Source organism: Anarhichas minor, unplaced genomic scaffold, assembly GCF_050575085.1.
Source record: "Anarhichas minor isolate MPS153535 unplaced genomic scaffold, ASM5057508v1 ptg000025l, whole genome shotgun sequence".
Classification (NCBI taxonomy): Eukaryota; Metazoa; Chordata; class Actinopteri; order Perciformes; family Anarhichadidae; genus Anarhichas; species Anarhichas minor.
In genome coordinates, this window is record NW_027466471.1 from 5,101,047 (window position 1) to 5,114,249 (window position 13,203).

The window sequence follows — 13,203 nt, forward strand, 5'->3', positions numbered from 1 at the left end:
TTTCTTTTAAAAATGCATCTTTGCCAAATATCCAAGTATTTGCCTTCTTATTGTTACCCTGACTGACCCCCTGAAGCCCTCTTACAATAATGTGCAACAGACTGTGAAATGTCTGAACCTGGAACATGATCAGGACCTTTTGTTAGTCTTAGGTGGGAGAGGGAGAGAGGGGGAGAGAGAGAGGGAGAGAGAGAGAGATCGTGGCCTCATTCCTCATCAAGGGTTTCACCATGTTATGTATAGCAACATGAGGTTTGTGACATTTCATTACAGTGATATCACTGTTTCCCAGCACGCATCAGTTTCAGGTCAGCATATTTAGCAGCTGGGTTAGTGACTGCTACTCTCAAACTACAAGAAAAAACGAAGATCATTGTATCACTTATCTATATGTATATGCACACATATCATTTCTTTAAATAAATTAAATAAAACACTCTTATAACACCCACATATGTTCTGGACCTTTCAACCATATTCTGTGGTCTTCATCAGTGGGTAGAGTTTGCTCAGAGCTAATTTCAAGGAAAGCTCCAGAAAAACTAAAGTAAGTGGAGCCATTCTGCCATTCCCAAGGTCAAGAATGAAACCAACTGGCTCACATTTTGTATTTATTTCCTTATATTTTGTCATCACAATCTTTATTTAGGAAGGTATAAAGATCTAAAAATAATATATTCTGCAAAGGAAAACAAGTTATTTCCCCACCAAACCGGGCATAGAGTGTCACGTGTCTGCGCTTCCCTTTCTGTCCGCGGGAGGGAGTGTGGAGGGGGGGGGGCTGCTCCGTGAACTTTGTTCCAGTAGTAAATGGGCGTGTTTGTTCTCTGTGCTCAAGTCCTCCGAGCTATACTTTCAGGGAGGAAGGACATGGATTTGAGTCTGACAGGTACGTTGAGCTGGTGCGGCTAAAACTAACAGAAACAATCTGATCTTGTATGACAGAGGAGTCCTGCCGTGGTTCGGTTATTCAAATTATTCGTTTATATTGGCAGGGACACACGTGATACCGATCGTGCGTTTCTGTGCGGTGTACTGTGACCGGGTGACTCCTGAATACATAAACTGGAGTGTCAGCGTTTTATTTATAATTGTTTGCTCCATTCCTCACTGTGGTGGTTGACTTCCACATGTTGCTATCTGTATTATTTAGGTGACAACAGTGCAAATATAAATATAAACAACAACAAACAACTTCCCCTCTCCACATGCAGGGCTGCTCTACTCCTGAGCCACTGGGCTGATCCTTCCAACGCTTCTGCAGGGAATAGACAAGGTGGAGATGGAGGAGTTCTGGACACTGGCCCTTTGGGCCCTGAAGGTTTGGCTCTACCTCATCGTCGGCCTCATCATGGTCCCGGCCATGTTCGGCTTCTCGCTGGGCATCTCCGAGACCTACATGACCATCCTGGTGAAAACCTTAGAGGTAGCCTATATGCTTGTTCGTCTCGTTTTTTGTGTGTCCCCTCACAGGTGTAAAATGTTGCAAGTCCTGCAGATTGTCACCCACGTGAGACATGAGTCCATTCTTTTTTCTGTCCTCCTCCACAGTGGGCCACTCTGAAGATACAGAAAGTATACGCAGAGGAACGAACACTCGAAGCCTCATCATCTAACGGTGTGTGGAAATCAGGGGCTACTTGTGCTGTCACATCTTTTATTGTGAAACATTGGGGTTTAGAGTGTGACGCACGTGTTGCTCTGCAATGCTGGATTTCATAAGACACTTTATTACAAGTCTGGGCAAGCATGTTGCAATCGTATTGTGGAGATTTGCATACAGATGCATTTCCTAAGTGGTGATATCCCTTTAAATAAATGTGAAATTATAATAATAATAATAAGCTTTATTTGTATAGCACCTTTCATCATGAAATGCAGCTCAAAGTGCTTCACGAGAGAGATACAATAGATTATAGAAATAAAAAAATGCACAGGTGTTTAAAAACAGGCGACACAAGAAGCAAAAATAATAATGAAAAAAAAAATAGACAACATAGGATGATACTAGTATTAAAACAAGCTGATAGTGACATTTTTTTTTCAATTTTAAGAAAGGTATGACATAAATATAAAAATAAACTTGAGAACTTTTATGATAGGCAGAACTTCACCATGTTTCCTATCTCACAAGACGCAATTACTTGCTCAACTCTTTTATCAGTCATTAAGCTGCAGAGTCGTAACTCAAGGCAGACGTTGTGTCAGCAAACGTGTGACCTCTGCAGAGTTCAAAGTAAGTCAGTGTTACATTTCTAAATGTGGACGACGACGGGAAGAAGTGGAAGCGCTTCATTAACAGAGATGAGGCGGAGTATTGAATGCACAGTTAGTCCCTCCAGGTTTTGGACTTTGCCTGCTGAGTTATCAGATAATACGGAGTCCAACTCTTAGCTGTTTTGGGATCTGTTGCGGTATCTCATCGGGGATCTGAGTCTGCTCTGTTATGCCAAGCGATATGTGTCGTACATCTTTATGTGAAGCAGAGTATTTTTCTTTCATTATCTCAGAACGGTTTCGTGCTTTGATTTATTGCAACCGTTTATTTTAGCTTTGTGTTTTTACAGAATTCTTGCACAAGTAGAAAATATCAATGTCCTTCCAAGAAACACGTTCCTGGATGAACTTTGATTATTTTTCTTCCGTTACGTCCTGTTACACTATCGTCACAATCCTGAGAGACAGGGCGAGGCTGACTTATCTTCCAGGCTTGTTGTTAACATAATGATTCCTATCAGATGATTGAGTTTGAATGTTGTCTGTGTGTGTGTGTGTGTGTGTGTGTGTGTGTGTGTCAGGTCTCATCCAGAGGGAAGATGGCTCCATGGAGAAAGAGTTTGAGGAACTCAGATGCAGTCGCCCCAAACAACCAGTGGGCGGTGATTTCACACTTAGTGACAGCTTCTATTTCACCCGCAGAGGAATTGAGAGCATTGTAGAGGATGAGGTACAGTTTTGACTGTATGTAAACGGTAATTAGTAGGGGTGGGGGAAAAAATCGATACAGCATAGTATCGCGATATTTTGCGTGGCGATATTGTATCGATACACGGACGCCAAGTATCGATCTTTTAATGTATAAACTTTTTTTTTTTTTGAAAAATCAAATCAATTGCTTTTTCAGTCCACTAGATGGTGCTGAGTTGTTTTCTGGTGAGGTCAGCAAAGGTCCTGGGTCAGCGTGATTGGTAGGAAGTTGGTCAAAACAAAGATGGAGACATCTGGCCTCACAACGGGGTTAAATCTGCCAACAGTAGCCAGGCTCATGGGGAGAGTGCAGCGCATAACTGTCTCTCTGCCCTCGACGTCCACGCATCGCAAGTTATACTGAGTTCTATAACTCTTATATCCTACTTATATAAGTTATAGTTCATATACTGAGTCCACACGTTTGCATTTAGTTAAGTTGGACTATGTAGTAATACAAACAGTTCAGTTTGTCAGGTGCAACATTTATGACATTGTTGGTCAGTCTGTCTGCTTGACAATCCTATTTTGCTGCAATAAAAATGATTGAAGTGAGATGAACAGACTGAAAACTTTATTAGATAAAACATGTTGACACAGTTTTCCTTTGGGGACATAATTTGAAGTTGAAAAAAGTAATAAATCTCAATATAGGCCTATGTTATCGCAATACTCAGAATATCGCAGTATCGTGATAATATCGCAGTATCGTGATAATATCGTATCGCGGGATCTCTGGTGATTCCCACCCCTAGTAATTAGTGGCCCTGTTCAGCTGTTCGGATTTTTAAATTTTAGTTTTATTCTAAATCCAGGTGACGCAGCGGTTCAGCTCAGAGGAGCTGGTGTTGTGGAACTTGCTGACTCGCACCAACAACGACTTCCAGTTCATCAGCATGAGGCTGACACTGGTCTACAGCCTGGGCATCGTCGTGAGATACTGCATCCTCGCCCCTCTCAGGTACGCACAGACTGCCACTGTTAAGATGTTGTGATGCAGTGTTGTCTTCCAGGCAGAAACAATGTCAAAGTTTGAGTCAAAGCGGTTGTAGAACCATTTGATCTGGTAAATATGATGTATAAGCGGAAATTGAGGCCCATTGAAAAATACATAACGTCATAAAAATGCAAAATTATGATTATTCTTTTTTTACCTATCAGACCATGATTAATGTATTTTTGTGAAGGCTACATTTTAAACTACAGTTCGGGAACTAAAGTTCCAGTGAAACTAAATATTTGAGCGGTGTACAGGTACAAGAGGGATTTAAATCAAATCCCTTGAATTTGATTGGGCCGCTAAAAAGTGGACGGGTTCAGAATGTAGGAGCTACTGTCTCAAACACACACATGCACACACACACGCCTCCCTTCTCTCTAAACGTTGCAGATTAATTGATGGATGTCACTATTATTGGTTGAAATCGGTTGGTACTAGCTTACGGAAGCACACATCATATTTAGTTTTAGAAACCAAATTGTAATGATTGAATTTTGAGCAAAATATCCAAATAAATTCTATTTTTAGTCATTCTTTTGCATATATTGTTAATCAGGAGCACAACAATACTGATCTAAAAGTGTCAAAAAAGGAATATTTTAGTTTCGAATTTAGTTATAGAAAAAGTCGTATACAATGGCTATTCGGTATTTTATTATGTGTATGAGTTTTTATTTTATTTGCTTCTGCTGTAAAAGTGATAATAAATAAATAAATAAATGTGTTTTACTTTCTCCAGGATAACTCTGGCCTGCATTGGTCTCACCTGGTTGGTCATAGGAACATCTGCAGTTGGATTCCTCCCAAACTGGAGGTGACCACAAACTCTAACCCCACCAATAGAAGTCATATTCCATATTTCTTTTTCTTTTTTTAAATTCTTATGAAGGTGGTTCCCTCCTCACCCGTGCTTCTTTGTGTGTGAGTTCAGGATGAAGTTTTGGCTCAGCGAATGGGTCCACGTGATGTGCTACAGGATCTGTGCTCGAGGACTCTCTGCCACCATCCGCTATCACAACAGGTAAGTGAGCCTCCTCGCCACGTCGCCGCCGAACAGTCCGACCGGGAACGCCGTCTGACATCTGGCTTCACCTCCCCACAACAGGGAAAACAAACCCCAGAAGGGAGGCATCTGTGTCGCCAATCACACTAGTCCCATTGACATAGTGATACTCTGCAACGATGGCTGTTACGCTATGGTACGAAAACTCCTTTTTTCTTTTTTGCTTTTGGAACATTTCTACATTGATGGGTCCTTTTCTTTTTCATGCAGCCATAACTGTCAAAATGTGATCATCAGGTGGGGCAGATACACGGAGGTTTGATGGGAGTCCTCCAGAGGGCCATGGTGAGGTCGTGTCCTCACATCTGGTTCGAGAGAGCAGAGATGAAAGATCGCCACCTAGTGACCAAAAGGTTGGATTGTCCCCCTCCCTAACTCCAGCACTTCTGTTCAGGCTTGTCTTGGCCTCTCTCGCTCTCTCTCGCCCTCTCTCTTGCCCTGTGTTTACTCACACACACACACACACACACACACACACACACACACACACACACACACACACACACACACACACACACTGTGGCTGCTCTGGCACTGACACAGGTTGGCATGTAAAATCATGAATGAGAGTTTCCAAACAAGAACGGATACGTTTTGGAAAGTTGCTACAGAGCGGTGACTCACGCGGTTTGGATTCCAGCATCTCACAATATCACCTAGGCGCTCCTCACAGATGTTTGATGTTGTCAGAAGTGTACAGGAAAACGGTTTCCATTACCCTCTTTGTGTCGTTTCCAGGTTGAAGGATCATGTGAACGACAAGACAAAGCTCCCCATCTTGATATTTCCAGAGGGTAAGAGGGACCATGAGGTCTTCAACAGGCGATCTGCGACCCCTAGGGGGTCCGCGGAGGTACTGCAGGGGGTCCGCGAAATATTTGGTTGATTAGACAATTATTATTTATTTTTTTTCCCCCAACCTGAATCTGTCCATTATTTTAATGCTTCAGTATTGTATGCAAGATAACAGGTATGTTTATGCATGGCAGTGGCACTAATAGGCCATCACTCATTTTAGTTTACACATTTATGTTTAAAATGAAAACGTCTATTTGAATAGCTTGTATGCATGATTATCATGCAATTGACAGACAATGTTGATATTGGCATTGGTATCAGTTGACGAGGTGCGTTTCTAAATGGCAGTGGCACGGCCACCCTACTCACTGTACCTTCCACATGTTTAAAATAACAACATGAATATATGAACCTGTGTATTATTTGAATAGCTTAGTATTGAATGCACAGTAAAGAGGTATGTTTATACATGGCACTAGGCCCAGTTTAATATAAAACACAATTTTATACAATATATATAGTCAGGGGTCCCTGCTCCATCTCTCTATCAGTTTGGGGGTCCTTGGCCTGAAAAACGTTGAAGACCCCTGATGTAGAGGGATGAGAGTTACCTCATCCACAGCGGCTTTTCGGCCGTGACAGACGAGAAGCTTTTTTTCATGTGGGTTTAATCCCCGATGTCTGCTGTCCGCAGGAACCTGTGTCAACAACACGTCCGTCATGATGTTCAAAAAGGGAAGTTTTGAAATCGGAGCAACGATATATCCGGTGGCCATTAAGGTACTCCGGTCCTGTCTGCGTCCCTCGTTCAGTTGTTCTCTCTGGCCTTCTGGCTCGCGTGTTTCAAAACACGCTTCCTCGTTGCACTTCTTTTTATTCTTCTTCCCCTTTTTTTTTTTTCTCAGTATGACCCAAAGTTCGGAGATGCTTTTTGGAACAGTTCCAAGTATAGCATGGTCAGTTACCTGCTGAGGATGATGACCAGCTGGGCCCTGGTCTGCAATGTCTGGTACCTGCCAGCCATGCACCAACAGGTGTGTACGACCCTGCAGCGAAGCACATGCATAAAAAGTCCTGGTGACCCACCCCTCCACATATGTACACACACAGACGCATACATCAGGGTCGACTGATTGTTGTTGTATTCCAAAATGGCAGGAGGGGGAAGATGCTGTCCAGTTTGCCAACAGGGTGAAGTCGGCCATCGCTCACCAGGGAGGGCTGGTGGATCTACAGTGGTAAGATTCAACTCGTTTATTTGTAAACGGAGCATTTTTCTTCTCTTTCTAGAGTATATGGAGTTAAGTCCAGGACGGGGCTTAAAGGGACAGTTCACCCCCAAAATAAAATGTATACAAATTTTTCTTCTTACCTATAGTGCTACGTATATTGGCCGTAGAGACGTCTGTCGTCTCTCCACTATAATATATTACATAATTCATGATCCACAGACATTGATGTGAGCAGTTTCGTGTAGGAGCTATGGAATAGTTCTGGGTCATGATTTCTGGAAGGAGACACTGCTGTTGAGTTTTTCAGATGTATTTTTTTTTTTTGCCGCACCACAAGCCGAGTCCAATAAAGCCCCATTATATTGGCGAGAAGGCCGATATCTCCAAAACAACTCTCAACAAAACGATTGAGATTGATAAAATAGCACTACAGGTAAGAGGAAAAATATGTAGTTTTTGATTTTGGGGGGGAACTATCCCTTTAATCTATGACTAAGATTGGTGTTATAACACACAAATGTACCGTTTATATCACAGCTGGTGGGTAAAAAAATCTTTTACTTAAGTTATAAATGCACCTAATGTCTTTTTGAAAAGGTTTCCAAAAGAACTATAACATCCACAGGCTTTTTTTTTTTTTTTTTTTACCTTGATAGTGATTGACATGCTTCAACAGTTAGCACTGCTCTCAGTTTGCCTCACACGGTTGCCTCTGCAGGGATGGAGGCCTGAAGAGAGCGAAGGTGAAGGAGTCATTTAAAGAGGAGCAGCAGAAGCAGTACAGCAGCATGGTGGTGGGAGACGACAGCAGCAGCAGTGACTGAGACGGATCCCCGCCCTGTGGAGGACACGCACACTGGAAACGGGCCTCTCTCTCTCCCCACTGGTGATGCTCTCGTTAGCCGGGGCCTGATGCCGCCAAGTGGACATTTAAACACACTGTGTATTCTCAGGTACTGCCAAAAGAAGGGGGAGAGTCTCAGCGATTCACAGGAAACAGAAAAGTGCAATATATTGAACTTTACAAGGAGCCGAGCGTGAAACGGGGGGGGGGGGCTCCTTTTTGGTTTTAATGCTGCTGAAGAAACCGTAGCCGTTATTGCGATTTGAAACCTGTGATTGCGGACGAGCCGCTCAGAAAAACTGGATTCGTGAAGGCCTCACGGTCGGTCCACTTCATTCATGTGCAGTTCATTTTTGTTTACAACTTCTAGTAGCCGTTGTGAAAAGAACCTGGACGTGTCTTGTAGTTGTGCTGTTTTATAACATAACATCATTTCATGCAGACACTGAGATAATTGGGACTTTAGCGTTTAGACATTGGTTTTAATGTCTTTAGATCTTGCAGTGTTGTATTGCAACACAATTAACACTGATGAGCAGCCACATGACACCTGAAAGACAACAATCTTCCGTTATTGAATTTAACACTGATAGACATGATACACTATTTTCTTTTTTGTTCTTCAAAAAGAACTTCTTGCGCTGTAATTTCTTTTCTTTTTTGTCAAGTTTGACCCCCACAGAACTGTTAAGCATGGACACAAGAGACACAAGGGTTTGGCACTTAAATAATACATGAGAACGTCGAGTGTGCAAGATAGTTAATTGTATGTCCACACGGGACGTGACGGCCTTAAAGGAGAACACACAGCCGAGACTTTTTGGATCCCTCTCCACTGATTGGTTCTCCTGAAGTGTGATCTTCACTGCTGATGTTTTTCTGTGGGCTCCCCTCTTCGGCTCCTAAAAGCAAATTTAAAGATGGATGATTAAAACTTGATTAAAACTATATATATATATATATATATATATATATATATATATATATATATATATATATATATATATATATATATATATATATATATATATATATATATATATATATATATATATATATATATATATATATATATATATATATATATATATATATATATATATATATATATATATATATATATATATATATATATATATATATATATATATATATATATATATATATATATATATATATATATATATATATATATATATATATATATATATACATACATACATACATACATACATACATACATACATACATACATACATACATACATACATACATACATACATACAATTCAAACTGTCAGTGTCCTCACCCTTACTCTCTTCATCGCCCGGATCTGTCTTGTCCTCGGTGCCCTGCGTAACAAACAAACGGCACTTCAATCTCGTGAGCAACAGTCGCATTGTGTCTCGCGGCCTCTAAACCAGACTTGATGACGGTACTCACCTGCATCACGTTGCTTTTGTTTTTCTTTCTCTCTTGGAGTTCCTGATATCTGCAACCATGACAATACGTTTACATGTGAACGGCAAGATATCTCTGTCTAATTTATTTACAACAGCCAGTGCATCTTGAAAATGTGACCTCTCGTCCTTTTAGCGAACCAGCCGGGAGAAACAAAAGGGCATGGAGAAATATGTATGAGCCCGATTAGTGCTTCACATCTGTGTATCCAGTTGCTGTCCCTTCGGGCCGGCAGTGTTTTAATAAAGCTGCTCTCTGGTTTTCCCTGAATGAATACAATGGTTGTTGTTTTTTACTGTCCGAGCAGCCTATTGTTGCACTATAATGTCTTGTTTGTGTTTTTGAATATAGCTAGTTTATTAGTTATGCGTAGCTTTGGTTTAAAGGAACAGTGTGCAGGATTTATGGGGATTTATTGGCAGAAATTGAATACAATATGCATAACTATGTTTTCACTAGTGTATAATCAGCTGACACTAGGACATTGTTGTGTTATTGTTAGCTTAGAATGAGCCCTACATAGGGAGTGGATCCTCTTTACAGACATGTAAAGAGGATCTACAGGATCTGTTTCTACAGCAGCTCAAAACAGATCTATATCCAGATACGAACGCATCATTCTAATCTAATGAAAACATAACAATTCTCAGTTTTAGGTGAGAACACTGATGACAATATAGTTATGAATATTATATTACATTTTTGCCAATAACTCTCCCTATATCCTACACACTGTTACTTTAAAAATATGTTGCATGTCTTGTATTGACATCCCTATCGTGGGCTGTTCTGTCTGAGAGGTCACAGCAACAGCATTAACGTTCCTTACCCGTTCATTACATGAAAGGCAACGTAACACCCGTCGCACTGTATTCTACCCACCGTTGCAGATAAGAGTCACAGTTCCTGTTGGCAGGTTTGGTCTTTGTCCTCAGTCTGTCTGGGTCAGGCTCTCCTCCCACATCCACCCTGCCTGCAGCTCCAGATGCAATCGGCATCTCTGACGGAAGAACTACAGATTGCAAAAATCCAAAGTGAAGTCTCAATCATTTGGATGCAACTCTGCTGCTGCTGCAAATGTGCTGAAAGTGGAGCTTGCCTCGCATATGCATATATTTCACACACCTAGTCCTCTTGTTGTTGACCGTCTGGTCGCTGTGCGAGCAGGGAAATGTGTGCTGTGGTGTTTGTTGTTGTATCCGTGGCAACAATGTGGCCAACGAATGGAACAGCAGTGAGGCCTCTTTGAATGTGATGGACAGCATGGCATCTTCTTTATGTGAAATACTGTATTTAAACAGTCTTATACAAAATCGTGTATAAAAAAAACCTTTTACCAACCAAGAAAACGGCCTTCTCTGCTAGTGAGCATTCAGTCTGGAGTTTATCCAATTCTAATTCTCTCCTGTCTTTAAATAGTTTTCTTTACTTTTAATGTAATTTTGTATAGTGTGTGGATATGATTCTGACTCAAGTTACATATTTCCTGACTATTATTTCTTTCTTTCTTTATTCATTCATCTTTTACATAATCAAAAGTAGGACTTAGATTTTTTTTTTTCTTGGATCACAGCAATAGCAATGTATTTTTAGTCTTGTTACATGTACAGTGTTTATTATTTGTAATTAACAAAGAAGCTTTTGAGGAACACTTTATTCTCAAAATAGCCAACAAACAAATGAAACCATTTCTAACAGCAACAGAACTGCAGCATTTATAACGTTTGAATGAATCAGACATTCCAACATTACTCCATCAGTCATCGAGGCTTCCGAATGATAACCAGCCAGTTTAGAAGCAGCCGTCTGCAGGTTTAGACGACCTGTATGACCCGACCACGGCCCTTGTTAGGATTCTTCCTTCTCATCCCCGTGCGTGATGATGTAGCAGAGGGACTTGTAGTCAATATTGCCAGTCGGGTCGATGGGAGCGAGAGCGAAGGCCTGATCCACCTGCAGGTTTATGAAGTGAGAATTTGCCTGGTGAAAGGGATCATCCCACAGAATAGTTTTGGAGTCTGTCACAATAAAAGATGGAAAACACAAACCTCCTCTGCTGTGAATTTATCAGCCTGGTTCATCAGTAACCGCTTAAACCTGGATAAACAAAAACATGTTACAGCTAGTATGGAAAATATAAATAACATGGAAAATAATAATTAAAATGTATCTTACTCGTCCTTGTTAACGAAGCCCGTCCCATTGGGGTCAAACAGTTTGAAGGCAGCAAGTATGGTGTCTTCAGGATCGGTGCCTGGGGGGGGGGAACACAAGCATCGTAAAGAATCTTCTAAATATATATATATTTTTAAAATAAAAGATTTGTTTGATTGTCAGTGAAAAGCCCTCACCGTTGAGTTTCTCCCCAAAGAGAGAGAGGAACACGGTGAAGTTAATGGGACCCTTCCCCTCATTCAGCATCTCGTCCAGCTCCTCATCGTTGACATTAAGCTTCCCTGGTACACAAACCAATTTATATTTTATATATATGAATATATATATATATATATGAAGATGAAGAGATAAAGATTAAGAAAATACCCAGCTGTCCATAGGTCTCCTTCAGGTCCTGTTTTTTGATAACACCATCTCTGTCTTGGTCAATGCATCCAAAAGCCTGTGGGATGAAGCACAGAAATAACAATGGTGAAGAATTCAAATAAAATATGTACGTTTTTTCTTTTGAAGTGCAGGTAGGCTGATGGTCATTCATGAAAATGACAGAAATACTGAAAAGGAGCTATTTGACCCTTCAGAGTTCACCAAATGTAAGTGCATTTAGGCTTTTCTTTCTTCTCAGTGACAAGGGTCAAAAGAGGGGAATTTAGACACACAAATTATTATTAGTGAATTGTAACTGTAAAATGTCCGCTTTACAATCGGTGCGTCAGAATTTAAATTAGTGCATTTCCAAGAGAGCTACTGCATTATTTCCTCTTGATAATACAAGTAAGGAATTGTTGCATTGATCCTTTATAGGGCTTCTTGTACACAAAGCTGCTTCATGAGAATAGCCATTGCTAATTATGGCAGGAGGAACACTGATGCCTTACTTTTAAAACTGAAGAATTCATTTTAAAAATGTGAAAAAAATGTATTCTAGGAAAAACTGAATGACTGTTTTGGAGAATCACGCTTTTAACTAAAAACTCTTATACATTATTAATGTCTCTTACATGAAATCAAACGTAATAGGCATGTTTTCATCCATGCATTTTGTCTATAAGGCCGCTTCAAGTTAACTAAAGGAGTTCAATTCCTTGAATATTTCCATTTCCCCTTTTTCCTTCCCTTGCACTGATTTGTAAAAATCACAGGTTCCCACACAAATTTCCCCCAAGAGAAGTTTCAAAGGGAGCTGTGAAGGCGGCACACGATGCAGCACTGTACCTCCTTGAACTCCTGTATCTGGGACTGCTCAAACATGGAGAAGACATTGGAGCAAGACTTCTGTCCTCCCCTCTGTCTCTTATTGGAGGCCTTCTTACTTGCCTGAGAAGAGGAACACAAACACGTTAAGTTTACGCGCTGCTATTTTTTGTGGTCTGCGGATTTATACAATACAACAGCAATCAAGAGACAATAACAAATGTGTTCTTGAATACACCATTACAATGATTCCAACTTTTAAAATCGTCACCGACTGAAAGTATGAGTGGCTTACCATGTCTGAATGATCGTATGTGGACTCCCAGCAAAGGTGTGATGCCGGAGTGGGTTTTATGTACGGCCCATCTTATCTTCTACCCTCCAATAATAGCCTGTGGTGGGCAGAACAGTCCCTTACATGGCCACGGCTGCTCTCTGTGTGTCACTGAAGGTGCCTGATAAGACATGA

General features: G+C 40.8%; 2 protein-coding genes across 2 annotated transcripts; one reads left to right on the plus strand and one right to left on the minus strand.

Annotated features, from left to right (window-relative positions):
* Positions 1-852: 852 nt before the first annotated feature.
* On the plus strand, positions 853-8,857 carry agpat9l (1-acylglycerol-3-phosphate O-acyltransferase 9, like). The gene is made up of 14 exons (XM_076099666.1): positions 853-889; positions 1,215-1,426; positions 1,552-1,618; positions 2,799-2,947; positions 3,783-3,928; positions 4,707-4,781; positions 4,899-4,988; positions 5,073-5,166; positions 5,268-5,383; positions 5,769-5,824; positions 6,523-6,608; positions 6,734-6,862; positions 6,987-7,066; positions 7,779-8,857. Exons 2-14 carry the CDS (start codon positions 1,283-1,285, stop codon positions 7,882-7,884), a joined length of 1,338 nt encoding a protein of 445 aa, XP_075955781.1. The 5' UTR covers positions 853-889; positions 1,215-1,282; the 3' UTR covers positions 7,885-8,857.
* A 2,356-nt stretch (positions 8,858-11,213) lies between these two features.
* Positions 11,214-12,851, minus strand: LOC142957432 (myosin regulatory light chain 2, atrial isoform-like). Its single transcript, XM_076099256.1, has 6 exons — positions 12,756-12,851; positions 11,907-11,982; positions 11,717-11,821; positions 11,541-11,619; positions 11,414-11,462; positions 11,214-11,318 (listed from the first exon to the last, which is right to left on the minus strand). The coding sequence occupies exons 1-6, from the start codon at positions 12,789-12,791 to the stop codon at positions 11,214-11,216; spliced, it is 450 nt and encodes a 149-aa protein (XP_075955371.1). The 5' UTR covers positions 12,792-12,851.
* Between the last annotated feature and the right edge of the window lie 352 nt (positions 12,852-13,203).